Source organism: Myxocyprinus asiaticus, chromosome 39, assembly GCF_019703515.2.
Source record: "Myxocyprinus asiaticus isolate MX2 ecotype Aquarium Trade chromosome 39, UBuf_Myxa_2, whole genome shotgun sequence".
NCBI classification, from domain to species: Eukaryota; Metazoa; Chordata; class Actinopteri; order Cypriniformes; family Catostomidae; genus Myxocyprinus; species Myxocyprinus asiaticus.
The window spans coordinates 22,604,259-22,627,207 of NC_059382.1; the positions used below are offsets into that span (position 1 = coordinate 22,604,259).

The 22,949-nt window shown below is 39.4% G+C and overlaps 2 protein-coding genes across 6 annotated transcripts in view; both read left to right on the plus strand.

Moving 5' to 3' along the window:
- The window catches only part of LOC127429972 (protein turtle homolog B-like), a 91,172-nt gene extending 68,728 nt beyond the window's left edge, over positions 1-22,444 (plus strand). Inside the window, exons 8-21 of one of the 4 annotated variants that reach the window (XM_051679377.1) lie at positions 14-156; positions 253-393; positions 2,068-2,187; positions 2,281-2,431; positions 6,422-6,545; positions 7,906-8,081; positions 8,188-8,414; positions 8,912-8,996; positions 9,742-9,903; positions 10,739-10,784; positions 11,401-11,487; positions 12,344-13,981; positions 17,862-17,992; positions 20,273-22,444. In XM_051679377.1, coding sequence (XP_051535337.1) covers positions 14-156; positions 253-393; positions 2,068-2,187; positions 2,281-2,431; positions 6,422-6,545; positions 7,906-8,081; positions 8,188-8,414; positions 8,912-8,996; positions 9,742-9,903; positions 10,739-10,784; positions 11,401-11,487; positions 12,344-13,981; positions 17,862-17,992; positions 20,273-20,493 — 3,452 coding nt within the window. In that variant the 3' untranslated portion in view covers positions 20,494-22,444. Of the gene's footprint in view, positions 1-13; positions 157-252; positions 394-2,067; positions 2,188-2,280; positions 2,432-6,421; positions 6,546-7,905; positions 8,082-8,187; positions 8,415-8,911; positions 8,997-9,741; positions 9,904-10,738; positions 10,785-11,400; positions 11,488-12,343; positions 13,986-14,548; positions 14,595-15,436; positions 15,871-17,861; positions 17,993-20,272 lie in introns of those variants that run through there. The other 3 variants (XM_051679378.1, XM_051679379.1, XM_051679380.1) reach the window with 3 other exon arrangements.
- LOC127429971 (rho GTPase-activating protein 32-like) overlaps positions 22,140-22,949 on the plus strand; it is a 69,869-nt gene continuing 69,059 nt past the window's right edge. For both annotated transcript variants that reach the window (XM_051679374.1, XM_051679375.1), the window contains exon 1: positions 22,140-22,200. In XM_051679374.1, coding sequence (XP_051535334.1) covers positions 22,196-22,200 — 5 coding nt within the window. In that variant the 5' untranslated portion in view covers positions 22,140-22,195. The remainder of the gene's footprint in view (positions 22,201-22,949) is intronic.

A 22,949-nucleotide genomic window follows, 5' to 3' on the forward strand; every position in this document is an offset into this window, starting at 1 on the left:
CTGCTCTCTGCAGACCCTGCCCGTGTTGTGAACATGCCACCTGTCATCTACGTCCCAAGAAAATTGCCTGGAATCATTCGCTGCCCAGTGGATGCCAACCCCCCTGTTACATCAGTCAGATGGGAGAAAGATGGCTACCCTCTTAGAATCGAGAAGGTCAGTCATCTGTTGACTGCTGACATCAGAAATCCTTTCAGGCTGTGTTTGAAAACAATACACACCACTGATTGTGCCCCTCTGCTCCTCTCACAGTATCCCGGATGGAGCCAAATGGCAGATGGAAGCATTCGGGTGGCAGAGGTCACTGAAGACTCCCTTGGCACCTATACCTGTGTGCCTTACAATGTCCTAGGTACCATGGGACAGTCCCCTCCGGCCACTCTGGTGCTAAAGGTGCGTCACTGCAGCTTTACTTAAATGGGTCATATCATGAGGAATAACATTTTCCTGGATTGTTTTTTTTTTTTTTTTGGGGGGTGTACTATGAAAACTTATTGCAGGCAAAACTTCCTCCCAAGTACAAAATGAACATTATTGAAACTAACAACCTGGCCTTATAGAATTACGTTACTATACCAACATTTATGCAAAATGATTTTTACATCTCTCTTTATACGTGTCACGGCAGTTTCCTGGTGAAATGGACACTAGTGGTGCTAAAAGAACAATTACTTTTGTTCCCTTTTACACTTCAAGTAAGAACAGATTATCAGTTCGTAAACACATAGTTTTGCCCTGTTCCTCACACAATGCTATCTTATGACACCTTATCACTTTTACTATAGTGTATGACTTGTAAGGTGATACATTTTAGCGTTTGCATTATATAACCATCTATATTTACAAACTTGTTTGAGCTAAATTGAAACTTAGAGCGTTGCACTTTTGATGCAAAGGACCGGAGTACGATTCCTGAATAGCATTTCTGTAGACTCGTGAAATGCAAGTGTCATAGAAGCACCACGACATGATGTATTTGCATCAGCAATTGCGTTTTTCACCCCACGTTTGCTTTTGACACTATTGGTTAGGTTTAGATTTAAGGTTTAGGATTGGGACTTCGGTTTTGTTGTTTTAAAACTCGATAGAATATTAAAACTCCTTCACTGGCAGGTATTGCCGGGGATCGATATTGTTTGCATTAACTGTGTGTTATTAACATTTAATTCTTATTTAATCGTGACAAACTATATACATCATAAGAAAGGTCTAATACTTTCGCTTTGATATTTAGCCAATGTTACACAATAGAAATGTCACTGCCTGAGAAATGTCTTAATTTATGTCAATATATCAAAATATCAAAGCGAGAGTTACGAAAATGAAACCGTTATAAAGACGCACGTACCTATTCAGAGATGTAAACTCCCTTAGAGTTGTCAATAGTAGGCTTCAGTGAACAACATCCAATAGAACATTTTGTCCCAACAGTGTGCACATTTACAGAAATGTTTAAAGAATTTTTATTTTTGTCAATTTTCCACTAAATTATGCAATATGACCCTTTGACAGGCTGTAATTCTTTCATGCAAACATCAGTGCCCACATGACAGGGACTTCCCCATCCCATATCATAGTAGGATAAATTACTATCAAGCATAAAACGAATCAGTTAACTGCTTAGACTTATTGTAAATAAATAGACGATTACAAAAATATATGGTTTGTCTATTATTTCCATGCAGTCTCTGATATTTGTGTATGATTATTGACAGTTCTGTAGCTGTAATTGCAGAAGAGCTGTACCCCTGCTATCATCTTCATCTGCCAATATTCTGCTTTCTGCCTCATTATATGATTGGAATCCATATGAAATCATTAAAACACACTGCTATAATAACTCGATTATGATTGGAAGTAAAATATATGCACAAGATAATGTTTATTTTATAATGTTTACTATTCTGTATTTAGGCACAAACTAAGAATTTTGAAATTATCATCCTCAAATTTGAAATAGAACATGATCAGACATGTGACTTAGCTCCATTATGTTTTTATGCATCAACAAGGTTTTGGAGTTTATAATGTGTGGTTTATGTGTTTAACGTCATCATGTGAACAAAGGACCCCCCTTACTTCAACGTGAGGCCCGGGGGGGAGTACCGCCAAGAGGCGGGGAGAGAGCTGGTCATCCCCTGCGCTGCCTCTGGAGACCCTGAGATTCCAACCATTGTATGGAGAAAGGTATAACCATCAAGACTCTGAGACATTTTTCGCCTTTGCATAGATGATTATTGTATGGTACATGCAAACTGTTTATTTTTTTGTTTCATCAAGGTCGGGAAGCCCAGCAGAAGCAAGCATAGCCTCTTAACAAGTGGTAGCTTACAGTTTGTGTCTCTGAGCAAAGAGGATCACGGGGAGTGGGAATGTGTCGCAACCAATGTAGTAACAAGCATCACTGCCAGCACACGCCTTTTTGTAATAGGTAAATTATTCTTATCTTGCAGATTTCAACATGGTATAGTTCCATATTATGTTATGCATTGATTTATTATTAATGAATAATGTAATATACTGTATATTATGCTTAAATACAAAATGGATCATTCCAGATATAAAGGGTAACACTTTAACACATTTTACAATTCAGTAAGGTTCTATTTGTTAACTTTAGTTGTTGCATAAAGTATTATAAACAAACAATGAACAATATATTTTTACAACATTTAATAATCTTTGTTATGTTTGTAAATAAAAATGCAATTATTCATAGTTAGTTCATGTTAGTTTATAGTACATTAACTAATGTTAACAAATACAACTTTTTATTTTAAAGATGTATTTGTATTGTCACGGTCACGGTGAATTCGCCGGTTTGTTCTGTTTGTTTTGTTTTTCTCTCCCTCATGTGTCTCAGGTGCTGCCGGCATGTGTGATCAGCGTTTCCATGGGAATACTGATTGTTTCCATGGGAACGCTGCTCATGCCACTAATTAGCGTGCTGACAGCACCTGTTCTCTGTTGATTCTCTGCCTACTTAAACCCTTCGTTGTGTCATGATCTTTGCTAGATTGTTGTTGTGTGTTCAAGTAACTCACCTCGCTGTCTCTGCCTCAGTTGGTCCTGTCTCATGTATCTGTATTGGTTGCCCGTCTCTGCCAATGTGTCTGGAGTGCGGTTACCTTCCAGTTTGCTGCTGTGCTTGTCCTTCTACCCACACATTCTTCAACGGAGGATTGCTCATGGATCTGTTCCCTACTACCACGATGCATACACGCCTACGAACACACTCTTCACGGAAGATTCCTCACGGATCTGCTCTCTACACTGCCTCGACACATACATGCCTACGAACACGCTCTTCACGGAGGATTCCTCACTGATCTGCTCTCTACACGACCACGACGCACACACATCTACAAACACACTCACCGCCTTCCTGCTGCAGTCGGTGCGTTGGTTCTCCACACTTCGCCAGCCCTGCAGTTCTAATTTATTGTCAATAAATCCTGTAAACTGTTCCTCTGCTCTTGGGTCATTTGCTTTCTGACAAGTATATGATGAAATTAACATTTACCAAGATTAATACATACTGTAAAAGTATTTTTACTGTTAGTGGCTAAAGAATGTTGTTTACTGATGTTTACAAATGGAAACTTGTTGTAAAGTGTTACCACTTCATCAATGTGATTAATAATGTACAACCAGTGGTTATTGCAAAATAAAACCTACAGGATGATCACGACCCCAATATCAAGTGGAGGGGTCTTGTATCACCCTGAAGGGGTTCAATTTGCAATAATGACCAGCTGACTGTACATTACCCCACTTATTACATGTTTAACAAACAAATAAATCATGTACATGAAATACAGATTTGGAGGGATATGAGAGACATGAAACTACCAAAGCTATGTAGGAAATCTATACAGTTTAGAAGTCATTATACAAAAATATTTGACAGCATTATGCAGCAATTAACCAATCAGAATAAAGTATTCCTGAGAGCCATGTAATAACGTTTGTTATTACACGGCTTTCTGGAATACTCTATTCTGATCGATCAGTGGTGCCCTCTAGCAGTCTGATATTTCGCAGTCGCACATCCACGTATCAGACCACTCATCCGGGTATTGTGAGCCATCATTCCTGCTTCTCAGATCACTGTGCATTCTCTAGAAGTAAGCTTATAAAATAATTTCAACTCAAATCAATGTTTCATGTCCATTTATTTATTTATTTGGCAAGTAGTCTTGTAATAAGATGCATAATGAGCAGTCAGACGGTCATTAATTACAAAATAAATACCAACAGAACCAACAGCGGTTTATTTCTTCTCACATAATTACATAATTTCAACGCAAATCAATATTTTGTGTCCATGTATTTATTAATTTGGTTAGTAGCTGTATAATAAGCGAGATAATGTAGAGTCAGTCGTTGTTATTGCAAGACAAACCCCTTCAGGGTAATACAAGACCTCTCCGCTTCTAATATGTCACTTATGTGATTCCTCAAAATGTGCCAGACCTGGCACTAGTGAGTCATTACAGCAGCATGTCTCATTACGTGTTGCTCGTGGGGGCTCTATCTCAGTTGTCACGTCAGTGAGTTTGCACCGGATGACAAGTGATGTGTCAGCGTGCGCGGAACCCCTCACACACATTATTTGTTTGGTGATGGACTGATGTCATGACAGTCCAAAGATTATGCCTAATGAGAGAGCAATTAATAGCCTCTCTGCAGCTGCTGTGTGCCCATAAAAGATGTGATGGAACGTATGACTCCCTCCTCCACTTCAGCATCCGATTGTCCAGCATTCTCCTGATCTTATCAGACTGGGTCAGTCTGTGCTCAGCTCTTGTTTACTGTCTGCTCAGAAGACATAAGTGAGAATAGGTTGAGGTCAGTCAAATGGGTCTCCTGTTCTTCAATTCCCCATAAATCTCTTGTTGCCTGACAAGGCTAAATCCATCCCCCAAAACAGTTGTTTTGGGACAACAACCTGGCCCAGAGTTTAAAAGAATGTTAAGTTAAGCTCAATCGACAACATTTGTGGCATAATGTTGTTTACCACTAAAGCCGGCGTCACACTAGCAGACTCCAAACAACTCGATTTTGACCGAGGATGTGGACTGTTTTGCTGAGATCTCGCTCTCTTCTGCCAGAGGTAGGATACACTTGCCGATCCAAAATGGTGAAGGGGTGACAAACATATCAACTCACCGCAACTCTCTCTATCTGATTCCCTGTCACATGGAGCTTGCCATAATAACAACAGGAGTACCGCATGAGCATAAACAATTGCAATAGAGTGATTTATGGTAACTTGCTTTATCTGTTCTGAAACAAAGCTAAAATAGTTACAATGTTGCATTTTCTTCAAGGTTCAGTTCGTTTTTACAAGGTTATATTTTACATTATTTCTACATTGAAAAGTACCTTTTCTCACAGTCATGGAGCTCTCTCTACCTCTCGCGTCCACACACTTGCACACACACATACACACAGAAAGAGTGAAGCCACATTTATTTATGTCAAAAAGGGGCTGATGCCATCCTACCTGTGTCTGATCTGCTGCTATTTAAAAGAGAGAAGCGATCAAGAAGATCGGCCTGTATCTAATATAGCCGCTAAAAGGTTATATCCACATTTTAATGAAGAATTACAGTGAAGAGCTGACCTACAGATTTTTTCTCCATCCAGGAGGTCTCAGACTGATTGTTTTGGTGTGGGTCTGAGTGTGACTGCTGTGTTTATATATGCCTATATGAACTGAACCAAACACACCAGGTTCTGGAACAAATGCTCCAAACGAACCAGGTGTGAAAATGCCTTAGGAAGCGATTCATGGAGTAACTTTACCTTGTGAAAGTGTGTAATTGTGTATTTATCCCATCGAGGCTTGCTGAAGACTTGCGTATGTCCATATGCAGATTTCGGTGAGTGAGAAATTATGCTCAATAAAAGCTTGGTGACAGAATCACTGTGAATTACAATCAGCGTTTTAGGTGATATGCAGATAAGTGCGATGAAAACATTCAGATCAGCTTGACGTCTTTTCAGTTCTTCAGTAAAAGAAGAAGCTCATTGGTCACTAGACAAGAACACAAGGCCCCGTCTCCCTCCGCCTCCAGCGATTATGTAAACGAAGCTCAAACCTTAAAATCTCCGGAAAAATCGGCTAGTGTGGTGCGGCTTAAAACTCATTTCGACTCATCCCTCGTTTATTTAAAAAAACAGCAAAAATCGCAGTTACAGTAATGCATTTACTTACAATGGAAGTGAATGTGGCCAGTCCGTACACATTTAAATACTTACTGTTTCAAAAGCATAGCTTCAAGACGTAAACATATGTTATCATGATTTAGGGTTAGTGGTTTGTTCAAATCTCTAACCTTTAGTATGAGCAATAGTAATAGTGATGATTGCCTAAGCAGGCACTACTAATTAAATAAATAATTCTGTGTTTTAGGCACTAGTCCACATGCACCAACCAATGTCCATGTGTCAGCATCCACAAACTCCGCTAACGTTTCCTGGGAACCTGGATATGACGGAGGCTTTGAACAGACGTTTTCGGTCTGGTACGGCCCGGTGTAAGTCATGCCAGCACCCCTACTAAATACAGTTCCTTCCCCACTTTTTTTTTCTGAATCTACTCGTGACTGGGTTGAGTCTATTTTTTCCCAATGTGTGGAAGCATATAGCACAACAAGCCTTCTGTTTGGAGGCTGGACTGTAAATAAAATGAATCAATGGAAAGTTCGAACTCATTTAATTTACAGAACATCTCTCCGTTTTTTCAGCAACATAGGAGATTCAAGAGCTGTTCTTGTTTTAAAAGTCTAATTCGGTGATATTTGATTAAAATGCAGTTACCTCAAGCTGACATTTCACTACAGAGCATCTGTGATGCACTGAATAATATCAGCATGCTCTGTGCCTTGCCAAGTGATAAAATGTGTACATCTAGCCAATGTAATACAGTTACTTGTCATTTTCATAACTTTTCTGTCAGAAACTGATGACACACAGGCATATTGATTCACTTATTAAATTAATGCTTTGTGCCAGGAATGTTCATTCAATCAATTACTTAAATAATATATTTTTTCTCTGGAAGTGATAGCAATAAATATAAGAAAACAAATCATATGGTTTCCCTGGGAAAAGATTTCAAATATGAGGGCAGTTCAAGGCATAGTTTATTTATTGGAAAACAAGGAGAGAATGGCACACTGCTATAGTTGCTCCCATATATTTATATTTATGTTTGGATGTGTGCATACTACATCTATTCTATAGTTTATTTATTGGACATAAGAGTCTTTAGGACTGTACACACTTGATGTCTAGCTTTTAATATATATTACCAGTATGAAATGTTAGATTAAATATGGCCTGTCCATTGAACGTGATTAAAAACATGATTCTGATTGAAGTTGCACCAGCTCTATATTGTCCTGAGCAATTTCAATGCCATGTATAAGAGTAATTTTTTGTCAGTATCACTTTCGTCAGTAAGAACACTTTTGTAAGTAAGAACAATATATTGATTTTAGAAATGAAAACAATAATGGACTACAACATGTAAACAAAACAATATTGTTTAAATTACAATAAAATACAATTAAATAATTTATTTTAAAATCAATTATATTTTTAATACATTTAAAATAGAAAAATATTATTTATTAAAAAAAAAAAAAAAAGAAAAGAAAAGAAAAAAATAATTTACTTTAATTAAACCACAAACATGCACTTATACATACATAAACATACCAGTGTGTATTAATAACATTTATGCCATACCTTGTGATGAGGGTTAACTCAGCTACTCATAATAGACTGTTTGGATCAAATTCCTTCATAAGTACATATAGTACATATAGAATTGCATTGTATCAGTATGATTATAGTATGCTATCAATCTAACTCTCTGTCATCATCCAACAGGAAGGTGAAGAATGATTTAGGACCTCACGATTGGCTGTCCATACCAGTGCCAGGCTCTCAGACGTGGTTGATGGTGCAGGGGTTGGAGCCAAAGACTGCCTATCAATTCAGTGTGCTGGCCCAGAACAAGCTGGGCACCGGCCCCTTCAGTGAGGTTGTCACTGTGACTACAGGAGGTGGGTGATACTTCCCTTTACAAATACTATATAGTGTAATGAACCTTACACATGATATGCAGTTGTGTTTGTTCAGCCTAACTTCTTATCTTCCTGCATGTCCCAGGGCATCCCATAAGTACCCCTGAACCCATGGTGCTACTAACTCCACCACGGTGCCTGACAGCCAACCGGACACAGCAGGGTGTATTGTTGACATGGCTCCCTCCAGCCAATCACTCTTCACCAATTGACCGTTATATCGTAGAGTTCCGTCTGGGAGAGAGGTGGGAGGTTCTGGATGACTTGATTCCTGCCACTGAGACGGAGATCATAGCAAGAGACCTCATTCAGGTAACACATTGGGTTAATATCAGTTACTACTGTGTCAATAGAAAGTATACAATGGAATTTGCAAACAGTCATTATTGACTGTAAAGTTGGTCATTATTGCAAAATTGGAAATAATGATCAGCTGTCTGTCTTTTTATGCCACTTATAACATAGCCACTTCAGAATCAAGTAATACTAGTAGTAATATCAGCCATAGCCTACAAAGTAGCCTATAGCTGGCAATTACACATGAGAAATTTAATGAAATGATGTCTACCCATCTTCCACCAACATTTATTTCAGAGCGCATTGTAGCTCTGTGAATATTTAGAGAAACAACGCAGAGGGTATGCATTTCTGTTAAAAAGCTCAGAGGATATTGTTTTAATTTAGTCTGACATACATACAGCTGAGTCTGCGACAAATGTTCTTGTTATAAATCTTTTGGAAGATCTGACATTTCAACCTGCTGGCCTCACAGGATTTGTAACCTACTGACCTGTTTCTCTGTCTCCCAGGACTCTTGGTATGAATTCAGAGCGCTCGCTGTAATGGATGATCTTGTCAGTGAAAGCAGTAATGTGGTGGGAGTGTCAAGTACAGGTGAGGATAAGGAGCCTGGCTAAAATGTACCAATTCATTGCTTTGGCCACCTAGAGCTACACTTCCCCCTGCTGGGCATTATAGTTAATTCCCTAATTATCTTTTCCCCTTGATATGTAGAGCTAGTCTGCAGTTACGCCAATACTGTGCCATAGGGCTGGGCAATATATGGAATATTACCATATATTCACAATTTAATTTGGTTGGTGATATAAAACTACCAACATTGCGATTATCGGACTAGTTTTGGAATGTTAAGACTCATAAAACTGCTCTAAGAATTGATCGTGATCGTGTTGGTATTTTTTATGTGTTAAAATATTTTAGTAAAATATATGTAGGTAAATACCTGTTTATCATTGTGCATTGTGATAAAAATATTGTGTGCATGTAATAATGTGTTCATTTAGTGAAAATAAATTTCTCTACTGTATCTAATTCTTAAACATTTTAAATCTTTGTTACTATTGTTGTTTGGTTGAAATCATGGTTCCTCATATTGAAAAGTGCAACATTTTAAGCCATTTCAGATCAAATACATATAAATTGACAAATATATATGTTGAATATCATCAAAAGGCTTAAAATGATCTATATACAGTATATATATTTTTGTTGCTATATCACCCTGCCCTAAGCCTAACTGAAGCATAGTCAGTCACTATATTCATCTGCTTTGTTATTAACATGCTTGCTGCATTCTTCCATCTTTATTTCATGTTCTGGAGTATGTCTCCTCTCTCAGACCCCTTCCCTCCCACAGAGATCTCAGATGAGGGGCTGGCCAAGCCAGTGGTGGCCGGCATCGTGGCCACCATCTGTTTCTTGGCGGCTGCCATCCTCTTCAGCACGCTCGCTGCATGCTTCGTCAACAAGCAGCATCACCGCAAACTCAAACGAAAGCGAGGTGGGTCCTTTTAAAAGTCTTTCTCTTGTAGTCCTTTATTTAAAGCTGAAGTGTGTCATTTCTGTACCAATAGCGAAATGGGAATAGTCACGGAATGGGATTGCAAAAATAACACAGCACAAAATGAATTTCTTATTATTCTCAGTGTTTTTGTCTTGTTTCCAGGTTAAAAAAAAAAAATCTAAACATCCTTAAGTAATATTTACTTGAGAAGGAGAATAATTTTAAAAATTAGTGAGGTTTATGCTTGTCACAAGATAAAGCTCTTCGCCTATGGGGACAGAAAAATAGACTTAATTCAAAGGGAAAACAAGTGTATTTTTCCTCTGGCAAGTAGTTTTTGCATAAAGTTTTAAGCATAAACAAGACTTAATGTCTTATGCAATTTTGCTTCTCAAAGTAAATGGATCTTGTTTTTAGGATTTTTAAGACAAAAATACTGACACGTTTAAAAAAAAAAATTTTTTTTTGCAGTAAATAATTGTTGTCATACAGGTTTCCATCCATCGTTCCCCCCCAAGACACACCCATCTGACATTAGTCGAGCAAACAGACAGTTCCGCCCCAAACTTATGCCATTGGTTGAGCCAGTGTAATGTTAAGCTGTTTGGGATGCTTAAATAAACAGAGCAAATGTTTTGAAAGTGTTTACACTTTTTGGGAAAATAAACCAACAAATGGCTTACTTATATTTCCAGTATATGCCCGTAAGCTGGGATAAGAGACAGTATTTTAACATTGAAAAAAATGACACACTTTAAAAAGACATTGCTCATGATAAAGATCTGAAGTGTATTGTCATACTGATGTGGCATTGTGTAACTTTTGTCCTTAGACCCTCCGCTATCCATAACGCATACAAGGAAAAGCATTGAATCTCCGTAAGTACCGGTGCATGGTTACATCCATCATACTTTGCAATTTTCATATCTGTTGACTCCCAGTATCCCTTCAGCCCATGGCTTGAGAGAGCCAGATAGCATGTTCAGTTTGGGAAATCAAACAGCTGACCCCAGCAGCTGCTGTGTTACTGTGAGGGATGCATGGAGTAGGATTTGAGAAGTCACTAGAGTGGCTGCTATAAATGCATCTGCGCTTACCTCTGCTTTTCAGCAGTAAGATGCATTTATTTGCCAATACAAACAATCTTCTTAAGCTTTTTCTTTTTTTGCCATTCAGTCAGGTCATGACAGAACCTTTCAGTAGCGCAAGAATATATAATCAAAATGATGCTTATCCCTCCCAGCTCTTCTGAATCGATTAGTGCAGGCATGGCAGCATGTCACTTCCACATTTAACCAGAGCTAAATGGGGGGAGGAGAACATTATGGTACATCCTAGTTAAAACTGGGACTTATGCTCTTATCTGATTCCATTCTGGTCTTCATAGAGCTGCAGTCTCATGCTCCCATATCACCCATTTCCACAAAGCAGTGTGGAACCATAGTCTGGTTGATGGCCGATTCGGCCCCGTCTGTATTTTGTTTCTCACCGCAGGCCTCCTCTTACCCCCTTGCCTGGCATTGAGCCCTACTGGGAAGAGCCAGACAGGAGCAGCTACAGGCCCCCATCCACCAGCCCTCAGTGAGTGCTTGCACCTGCACCTCTTTAAGTGGCAGGCACTAGTATGTGCCTGTCTGCAGTAGATGCATGCTCTCAGTTAGTGGTGCAGAGCTAAAATGCTTCTTTGGGGGAATAAATATCTTCAGTACTCATCTGCTCCTAATTCTGACACTCGATTGATCCCTTAAAGTTAGGAAGAGCTGAAAAACGTTTGAATAAAGATGTATCTGATATAATGTTAGCCCCATCGTGCCTATATAACTTGTGTTTTGTGTCATGTTCTCATTCTGTTGTACTCCATTTAGTCTCATCATGACACAGTCTCTCACTTTTTTTTAAAGGTATAGTTAAGCAAAAAATCGAAATTCCATCATCATTCACTCACCCTTGTCATGTTGTTTCAAACTCATGACTTCTTTTCTTCTGTGGAACACAAAAGTAGATTGTAGGCAGTATGCCTCTGTCACCGTTGACTTTCATTTAATCTTTTTCCATACAATGAAAGTGAATGGTAACTGAGTCTTACATTCTGCTAAACATCTCCTGTTGTGTTCCACCCAAAGAAAGAAAGTCATAATGTTTAAAAATGAAATGAAGGTGACTAAAATATGACAGAATTTTCATTTTTGGATGAACTATCCCTCAAGATGGCTTTTAAATGAAGGTAAATGTTTTTATGTAATCACTATTATTTTGGTACATTAACAGAAGAAGTACATAGGATAAACATGAACGTGTAATCTCATGCCGTTTCCTTGCGATTATATTCCACGTGTATGAATATAGCATGGTTCTTGTTTTGATAGTGCTGATTTTCAGGTACAGTATCCCCCAGAGCTCTGTCCTAAGCCCTATGGTTTTTTTTATTTATTGATAGGCTGTCCTCTGGGAAGATCAGTCCTGAGAGTATCGACTCTTCCCGGCCCCCATCTCTGGCCAGCGTGGGTGGACACGGCCTTTACGTGAAGAAGTTGCCAAGCCCCAGGAAAGAGAAAGAGCTTTCCCTCTATAAGAAAACCAAGAGAGCAATAACCAGTAAGAAGTACAGCGTGTCCAAGCATGAGGCCGAGGTCACTACTCCCATCGAGCTGATCAGCCGTGGACCCGATGGCCGATTCATCATGGATCCCACAGACATCGACATGTCCCTCAAGTCTCGGCGTATTGAGGGTTTCCCCTTTGTGGAAGAATCAGACTTGTATCCCGAGTTCCGCCAGTCAGACGAGGAGAACGATGACCCAGGGCCCCTACCCCCAGTCATGGCCACCCTCAGGCCCCAGATATCCCCTGTGTCCTCCAGCCAGGAGTCCTACATGCAGCCCCCAGCCTACAGCCCCCGGTTCCAGAGGCCCATGGAAGGTATGAGCATCTTGGAGGGTAGTCGGCTTCAGGCCACAGGGCAGAGCCAGGTCTCCCATTTTCACAGGGTCTTCCCTCCAGGGCCCTTCTATGGCTATCTAGGTAGTGGTGCTGAGGTGGAGCTTTACCCTCCATTTTACATGCCTGATGTTAGCCCACGTAGCTCTGCCATGTCCTCCTCACCATCATATCCCCCCGAGGGGCCGTTCCGTCATCCCACCATCCCCGAGGAGAGGGAGGAGCTGAGGATCCATCAGTACGGCGCTTCCGGCCATGCCCTCCCACTGGTGCATAGCCCTCCCTCCTCTCGCTCGACCGAGATCTGGCAGCCTCCTGACTTCCCCTTTCTGGGTCAGGAGGGTCCCCGTCTCGCTCTTCCACCACGTCATTCCTCATATCTCCACCGGGACCTCCCCGAGCCCCCACCATACCCCTCCCATAGCCGCACTCTTGGCACCACATCTCAGCTCCCTTCAAGCTCTGCTTTCCTCCAGCTGGAGGCTCCTAGAGCCCACCTGAGCAGATCTCCCAGCAGGTTCCCACCTCAGGGCCCTTCAGCAAAGCATATAACTATGCAACAGGCCCAGAGTCTGGGGCAGTTGAGACACACTGCCCACGGTATGGGTGTACCAGTGTTGCCTTACTCAGGCGCCACGGCCCGCATGGGGAGCCCAAGCACACTGCAAAGTGAGAGCTCAGACGGCTGGAGGTCCGAGGCCCAGCATTGGCTGAGCCCTAGGGCGGCACGGCGGATGGATCTTGGCCTGCAGCAGGTGGTCCTGCAGCCGTCGCAACTCTCCCCTCTCACGCAGACCCCTCCCAGCTCACATGCCGGCTCTCCAGATATCCTTGTCCGCCCTCCTCCCCGACCCAGCATCCTGCGGCCTTCCCGCTCTCAAGAGATGCCTGAGAGTGCCCGTCACCCTGCCAGTGTCTCCTTCTCCCGGAGGTCTCTCTCCTCTTCCCCTGCCACATCACCCACCCAGGGCCAGAGGGCCAGCCTCAGCTACCGCACTCATATGGCCTTTGCCACAGCAGCGGCCAGTTACCCCTCCCAGTCCCCTTCACCCCCCACGGAGAGCAATGATGCTTTCGGCCAGATGCCATCTCAAAGAAGGACAGATGAGGAGATGCTTCCCTCAGAACCCTCTCCAGGGTAGGTGAACCATACCATTGGAGGCTCCAAAATGAAAAGGAGATTGTTATTCATCATCTGTGCCACAAAAGCAATGCTTTCATGCTTTTGTGATATTAAATTAAAATCTTCTACATGTACATCTTAAACTATTTACATATGCACCAATGCCCATGTCCTCCAGTATAACTCTTATTGGGTTCAAAGGATAAATTTCCATACTCTTTTTTTTCAAAAGCCTACTCTCAGTGTAATCTTGATTTACAAAAATTATTATAGTGTATAATAATGTTTCTTATGGTTAAGGACTTTTCTAGTGCATCCATGATAATCCCATGGCTCTTCCTTCTTTGTCCTCTTTTGTGGGCTGACCACATCACTCACCCTCTCCAGCTCATTTCCTTCATCTCTTTCACTCCCTCTAACTCAGGGCTTTGAACATCTTGGTGGCCTTCTTAGGTGGCCTTTGTTGCCAGGGATGAGTGTGAGCTCATCTTTTGCAACACTCATCCTCATCTAGAGTAGAGAAGGCACTTTTTCTTTGAAGGCGCTGGTAGTCTTACCCTCTTTGTTTTTGATTGATCTCAGCTATCTGGGCAGCATTGTTGTGACCAGGTCCTCTACACCACAATAGGTAAGGGTTGAATCCATGTCTGAAAGGGGAGGGGTTTGCAGGCGGGGCCTTAAATCATTCTTATTTAAAGGGGAATGACAGACTTTTCAAGATTTTTATCACATGGCATACACCATATTATACAGTACATTGGTGAAGAGTTTACTTGCTCCATGCTGAAAAGGCCAGCATCAGCTGGTTTACTGATCTTAACTGAATTAAGATGGTCTTGCTGGTCTCCCAGCCTGGTCAAGCTGGTGTTTAGCTGGTCAGACAGCTGGTCTTCCAGCCTGACCAGCTGACAAGTGCCCAAAAACTCTCGAAAACCAGCAAACAGACCTGCATAACCAGTTTGGGAGACCAGCTAAGAGCAGAAAACCAGCTTAGGCTGGTTTAAGTTGTTTTTTCCATCAGGGCTGGCATATAAACATTGCAGTTTTTTTTTTTTCTTCAGAAATGCTTTTTAGAACATTTCTGTGACAATCTAGTACATTAAATTTTACTGGATTTTTCAGGAGTTTTCACACGTGCGCCCTTTCAGAGGCAGATTTGAATATTCCCCTTTAAAATTTTGTTTCCATGTACAAAAATATCATGCATGCCTTCTCTAAATGCTAAATCAGTAACAGCAGTTCTCAAACTAAAATTTCTTGTCACATCTGTTGTCCTAGTGGTTTGGTTCCTTTCTTTTGTGACTGTTGCTGGCCATTCTCCCCTCCCTGCCAAATCTTCTCCTGTCAGCATGGTGAAGCCACTGTACAGTGTATTCATGGTAACCAGAGTGTATTTGATGTGACGGATTTTAGTGTTCAGTTATGTCTACTCCCCTCTCTATTAACCACTTTCGCTTTCTCTTTCCACAGCCTCAGCAGCAGGGGGCACTGTCTATAAACGCTTTGTGTTTCTGTGCCTTGTGAACCCATGAGTTTTTGGCTGACTCTTCTGTATGGAAGTTTGAATGTCATGATCTCTGCCATGATAGAGGAATGGCATGTACGATAAAAAACAACACTTTTCAGGATACGTGACCTTTGTGGTCAGTTTAATAGAAACATGAACTCTGTGTGCTTACTGGGAAATTGTATTTTTGGTTGGTTAGTTGTAATATGATTGGACAGTGCTGGCAGCATGGCAGCAGTGTACATAATGAGGTAAAAGGTTTATCACGCCAATTTATGATCATTCACATAGTCTCTGTAGAAAATGAAAACACAAAAAGCTAACTTCAATTTAGCAGACTAACCGAACTACATTGCATCCGTAAAGTATTCACACCGCTTCACTTTTTCCACATTTTGTTATGTTACACCCTTATTCCAAAATGGATTAAATTCATTATTTTCCTCAAAATTCTACAAACAATATCCCATAATGACAACGTGAAAGAAGTTTGTTTGAAATCTTTGCAAATTTATTAAAAATAAAAAATGAAAAAAAAATCACATGTACATAAGTATTCACAGCCTTTGCCATGACACTCAAAATTGAGCTCAGGTGCATCCTGTTTCCACTGATCATCCTTGAGATGTTTCTACAACTTGATTGGAGTCCACCTGTGGTAAATTCAGTTGATTGGACATGATTTGGAAAGGCACACACCTGTCTATATAAGGTCCCACAGTTAACAGTGCATGTCAGAGCATAAACCAAGCCATGAAGTCCAAGGAATTGTCTGTAGACCTCCGAGACAGGATTGTATCGAGGCACAGATTTGGGGAAGGGTACAGAAACATTTCTGCAGCATTGAAGGTCCCAATGAGCACAGTGACCTCCATCATCTGTAAATGGAAGAAGTTTGGAACCACCAGGACTCTTCCTAGAGCTGGCCGCCTGGCCAAACTGAGCGATCGGGGGAGAAGGGCCTTAGTCAGGGAGGTGACCAAGAACCCGATGGTCACTCTGACAGAGCTCCAGCATTTCTCTGTGGAGAGAGGAGAACCTTCCAGAACAACCATCTATGCAGCACTCCACCAATCAGGCCTGTATGGTAGAGTGGCCAGACGGAAACCACTCCTCAGTAAAAGGCACATGACAGCACCCCTGGCACCTGAAGGACTCTCAGACCGTGAGAAACAAAGATTGAACTCTTTGGCCTGAATGGCAAGCGTCATGTCTGGAGGAAACCAGGCACTGCTCATCACCTGGCCAATACCATCCCTACAGTGAAGCATGGTGGTGGCAGCAGCATGCTGTGGGGATGTTTTTCAGCGGCAGGAACTGGGAGACTAGTCAGGATCGAGGGAAAGATGAATGCAGCAATGTACAGAGACATCCTTGATGAAAACCTGCTCCAGAGCGCTCTGGACCTCAGACTGGGGCGAAGGTTCATCTTCCAACAGGAGACGACCCTAAGCACACAGCCAAGATAACAAAGGAGTGGCTCCGGGACAACTCTGTGAATGTCCTTGAGTGGCCCAGCCAGAGCCCAGACTTGAACCCGATTGAACATCTCTGGAGAGATCTGAAAATGGCTGTGCACCGACGCTCCCCATCCAACCTGATGGAGCTTGAGAGGTCCTGCAAAGAAGAATGGGAGAAACTGCACAAAATAGGTGTGCCAAGCTTGTAGCATCATACTCAAAGTCTTGAGGCTGAAATTGGTGCCAAAGGTGCTTCGACAAAGTATTGAGCAAAGGCTGTGAATACTTATGTACATGTGATTTTTTTTAATTTATTTTTTTATAAATTTGCAAAGATTTCAAACAAACTTCTTTCACATTGTCATTATGGGATATTGTTTGTAGAATTTTGAGGAAAATAATGAATTTAATCTATTTTGGAATAAGGCTGTAACATAACAAAATGTGGAAAAAGTAAAGCGCTGTGAATACTTTCCGAATGCACTGTAATATGATGTGCTTTTACCCAACTTAGTACCCATGCAAAGTAATTAATCAAGAAAAGTAGTTTTTTTTTTTTTTTTTTTTTTTTTTTTTTAACAAATATGTATGATTAGAAAAGTTTTGTTGCAAATTAAAAATGGTGAACAACCAATTATAATTAACAAGATCATGATTTCATTTAAATGAGCTGTTTTTCAAAAATAACATTTCTACATAATATCTAACAAAAGTTGTTTTTCAACATGTCCAAAGTTGATTCATTGCTAAATTGAACAGTACATGTTGACAAATGGTACTTTTGTCACGATGGTATTAAAATTGCACCTGTCATTGAGGAGTCCAAGAGTTGCCAGAAGTTCCAAATCTGAGTTTAAACACACCAGTGGAGGGCAGCGCACCCTGGTGGCTGTGTAACGTAATGCAGCGTTGTATTTGTCTCTCGTAGGGAGCATCTAGGTGCAGTGAGAGTCCCTGCAGGGTCTGAGAGCTTTGAAGCACTGATTTATTATTGTATTAATAAAGACAAGAAATCATCAGCCAACAAGAACAACAACTCCAGATTTAAGAAAAGGACAGGTCAGTCTCAACTCTAGTTTTCATCCTGGAAGAAATATGCATGCTAGCTGTCCTGATATCCCAATTATGTGATCATTTGTTTAAATTAACTTACAATAAGTTACAGCTCTTGAATCTAATTTTGACTTGTCCCAGTTTGTAACATACAGAAGCATGACAAATTGTACAGTAATGCAGTTACAGTGAAAGTATTTGGTGCAAGACATTGCATCAGGATAAACATTAACATAAACATTAAAACACAAAACAAATCATCCAAGTGCTAAAAGGAAGAGTTAAACAATTTTACAACTCAAATAAATTCATTATTGTATGCAGGGTTCGTACAAGGTGCTTGAAGTACTTGGATTTGGCTTTTTCAAATTTTTCTCATGGAAAACCCTTGGAAATAGCTATTTTTCCAAGAGTTGCTTAAAAATTTGTTGAATTATAGAAAATTGCAAAATATGTTGCTTAAATCATTTAATAGACCACTAACTTTTGACAGCATTGTTTAGAATGGGCCGATCACAATCAATTGTTACTGGAGGATTTAATGTAGATATTTTCTAGATACTGCTCTGGCAGATTTAACAAGTATGAATCCTTGCAACTATCAGTTTTAATTAAAAATTACTTTCCAGAGTGAAAAAATTAGATGAGATGTAAAACGTTATGAAATTTGAATGCAGATCAATGGAGGATTCAGTTTTGTGAGCCGTCAAGCGCCCTCTTGTGTAAAGATACAAAATAGGCTATTTCTGACATCATTTGGGTCAATATTAAAATATGTTGACAAACATGTCCCTTGACGTTTTTAGTCATGAAAAAGCTTTCAAATAGCAATTTTTTACATTATTTTTTAATGGTATCATTCTATAACCTAACCTTTAATAATATGAAATGGCTTGACTCTGTTTTGACATTTTTTTTTTGAAAATATGTTTGAAATTGTCAATTGCCTGAAAAATCCATTGTCCCCTTCATCTGGTACACCACTTCTCTGACATATAAAGTTATTTTTGTATTTATTTTGTACTTATTTTTAATAAAAGCATTAGTGCAAGGCCGAACAAGTGTGCAAAAAAGCAAAACAAAATTATTATTAATAATTTAAAAATAATGTTTGTCCCTTGATTTCATGGCATTGATGTTATCAATGATAAAACCTTTTTTTGTTTAAAAAAAAAAAAAAAAAATTCAGTTCAAGTTCAGAGGCTGCTTAAATATGCAAATAGTGATTTTTCCCAGCATGTTAAAAAGTTATTAATTCACATTTTAACTAATTTTCACATAAAAATATTTGGTGTTGTACCCCATTGTACCCTCAGAATATGGTGTAACCCATTTAAACCTCATTAGTGTTAACTTAGTGTAAACTTGCTTCATCTGTGAAACAAAATTTAATAATAAAAGAACAAACAACAGCCAAGTTGTCCTTTATGAATAAAAATTAATGTCAACATGTTATAAAATGTTTACCCTCAGCGTTTATAGGCAAAAACTGAACTGAATGGAAATTTTCAATATTTTGTAAGTTGGAAAGTCAAAATTGTTTGAGAATGACCCATTTGCAATTTGGGTCAGTTCCTCACATAAATCTGTTGTGTGACTTTAGAAAACATGAAACACAAGACACGAGTCATATGGACTACTGTTTACAGACCCAGTTATTCACTTTTGTTGAAAAATGAAGTACGTTTAAAGGGAGCACACTACAATTGCACATCAATTTCATCATGAATGAACCAAGAATTGTTACTGTGAGAATGTGTAGTTAAAGATGCACATTGAGATATGTTGTACTTGTAATAAGTGCCGTTTTATAAAAATTAATAAACTGAATGAATAAATTTATTTTATTTAAAATGAACAAATAAAGAATTTGTTTTAATGACATCTTGAGCATAGTCCTTGAAAACAAATAAAAATGTGCTTGAAAAGTCCTTGAAAGTCCTTGAATTTAACTCTGAAGCATTTGTACGAACCCCGTGTATGGTAGAATCAAAATATAGTAAGTGCTTCAACAAAAACACAACCTTCACATTCCTGCGTGCTTCCAAACCCTCCAGAATTCCTTGCCACCATCAATTTCCAAATTATTGTCTGTGGGAAACATCACCATGCCACAGATACTGCTTATAGAACATGTTTTGTAACCCAGAACATTCATTTAATAATGTATGTAATATTGGGCATGTAGGATACAGTATTTCAGCTTGCTGTTTTGTATTGACTCTATTTATGTACAGTATACTCTTGCAGTATCCCTGAGTTTCTCACTTGTTCTACTGTCTCTAGATGTGTCGTCCTCTCAGACCCCGCAGCCGCATGCATCTCAGGCCTCAGAGCAAAGAGAACATCTTAGCTCTCCCTCCAAGAAAAAGTGGAAAGGTCCACTTAGAAAGCCTCCCTGTCTCCATCTGTCCTCTCTGCTGCGCTGGCTTCACCCCAGAGAAGACAGGAAGTCACTTCTGGCCAGTATGGACCCTGCCCCCTCAAACTATGGCTCTCTGCTCTGAGAGCCCCTCCCCTCCCACACTAACCTTATCCTGTGGGGTGGATCGTCTCCTTGTCCATTAGTAAAATATACAATGGACATGCTTTCAGTACTGTTTTGTAATCAGTCTAAACTAGATACGATTTATTATCTTCGTTTGGCACAATATCCTACACATATCTGTATTTTCTGTAAATTTACACAAAGGAAAAAGAACAGGGGTGCTGCTCTTTTAGAAGAAATGGAAAAGGACAGGAAAAGCTCTTTGTTTCATAATAAAAGTAAAAGAATAGCAATCCATTAAATGCTTGGAAAAAGGCCCTTCAGTTTTTGTAATAAGGTCTTAAATGTCAGAATTGTGTATATTGTGAAGGACAGAGAGTTTAATACTCTGTACAGATTTGTCCCTCAAGACTTGATAGTTACTACAGGGTTTCTCATCTTCCTTCTACAAAATATACCTCAAAAAGCAAGAAAGAAAAAAAAAAAAAAGAGGAAGAAACAATCTGGCACATATTTCAGCACTTCTACCATATTTTGTGCAAGCTGACATATTTCATTCAGAATGACATATGTTGTCTGTTTGTGGCAAAGCTTTAACAGTATTACAAAACATGGGGGATTAAGCCCAGAACGCTCAAAATGATTGTTCTTTTGTCAAATTTATTTGTTTATAAAATATAAAAAAATGAAATATAAAGCACATAATATCATAGAAATTGTAAGCTTCAAAAGACTCTGGTTGGCTGCAATACTAGACAGGTTATGCGACAATATTTGAACAGGTATTTAGTTATTTATGATGTCAAAGCTCAGATTGATCCAATTTTTAGCTCTAAGCAAAGGAAGGTGGAAGAGAAAATATTCTTGTTGATTTTTCTAATAATTTATGTTATATATTATTTATGACATTATTTAATGGGTTAGGCACCTTTTTATCAGTTTAAAGATTATTTTAAAACATGACATCTAAAGTGTTTGGAAGTTGAATAATATTCGCCCCCTTAAAAAGATTCAAGTTCACACTGAATTTTAGGAGTATACTTTTTGACATGTTCAGATGACATATTTAAAAATGTAATATTTAAACTAATGTAGCAGTATTTGGTCCTTGTCTTGCACAAATGTAGTTAGAAGTGGTGAAATGCATTATTAATCTTTCAATCACTTCCTTGAGGAAAATAATAATTTGATGTATGTTGCTTTAGATATACACAAAGGCAGTACAGTAGATATTGTGCAAACTAATGAAGACATCAGTATAACAGCAAAATGAAATTATCAGTGTGTTTTACAGAAGTGAACCTCCAAAAGTGTTCTTTTTAAAAAAAAAAAAAAAAGAATAATAATTTTCGAGTAGATTATAGGCCTGTTGTGCTCTCAAAACTATCTTTAGTATGTATCATCCATCTCCGCACACCTGAATTCAATAGCAGAGTTTTTGTTAGCTGAATTATTAATGATGAGTTTAGTATGTCTGAACAGCTGTTCATTGAATCCAGAGCTCACTAACAGCTGCTGATTTGCTACTACAGCAAAAGCTAATCAAGCGTTTAGTTTAACCGATGGTGAATGTATTGTTTGCTCTTAGAAGATCAGATTTATCTGAACATTTTCATTGTGATTCAATGTGTTTTTGTTCATTTAGATGCCAATCAATGCGATCAACTCCAAATCAAATCTCCAAGTGACTCTGTGGGGTTTGTTGTGGCTAAAGTTTAACAATGAGGTACGATGTCATAGGAAAATGAATATCATGCAGTACTTGAATCCGAATGAGTATACAAGCAGAAAACACTGGGATGAAATTCTGTGTTCACAGAGTAAAGATTGATTTTTATCATAAGATTGAGTAAAGATTGAGACAAAAAAGTGACACTGAGTGTATAGGATTTGACTTAAGTGCCCAAAGGGCTGTTTACTTTCTTTATATATATATATATATATATATATATATATATATATATATATAACATGAAAAAGGATACTCAAATATTTCACCTCACAGTGACTATTTGAGCTATTGAGCCCATTGCTTATTTCTACGTATGTCTTTGTCAAATGTTTTTCACGGTTGCTTTAAATGTGTAGTCTCCTAGAGAAGAGGAGCAGTGACTATTTTAGCTGTCGGGAAATAAGTGGTAGACTTAACTCTGTTTTTGCTACACGTCCTGTCTGTACGAGTTGCTGAATAAGTCCTACAAAAGCCACATAATGTTTACATGGTCTAGAAGTAACATGCGAGGATGTATGCACATTGTACACATTAGGACTTGGTGCTATGTCTTTTTGAACTCCTGGTGCTGTGGTTCAGAGGTTAACACACAAACTCACGCACAGTCCTCCTTCTTGAACTAACTAAACTAGCTCCATTGTGGTTTCCTTTGTTGAGTTCTCCAGGTGTGTAGGACTGCAAGCAATAAAAACCTCTTTCACAGGGCAGATCCTGTGCGCTCATTATGTTTCACTATAGAAATG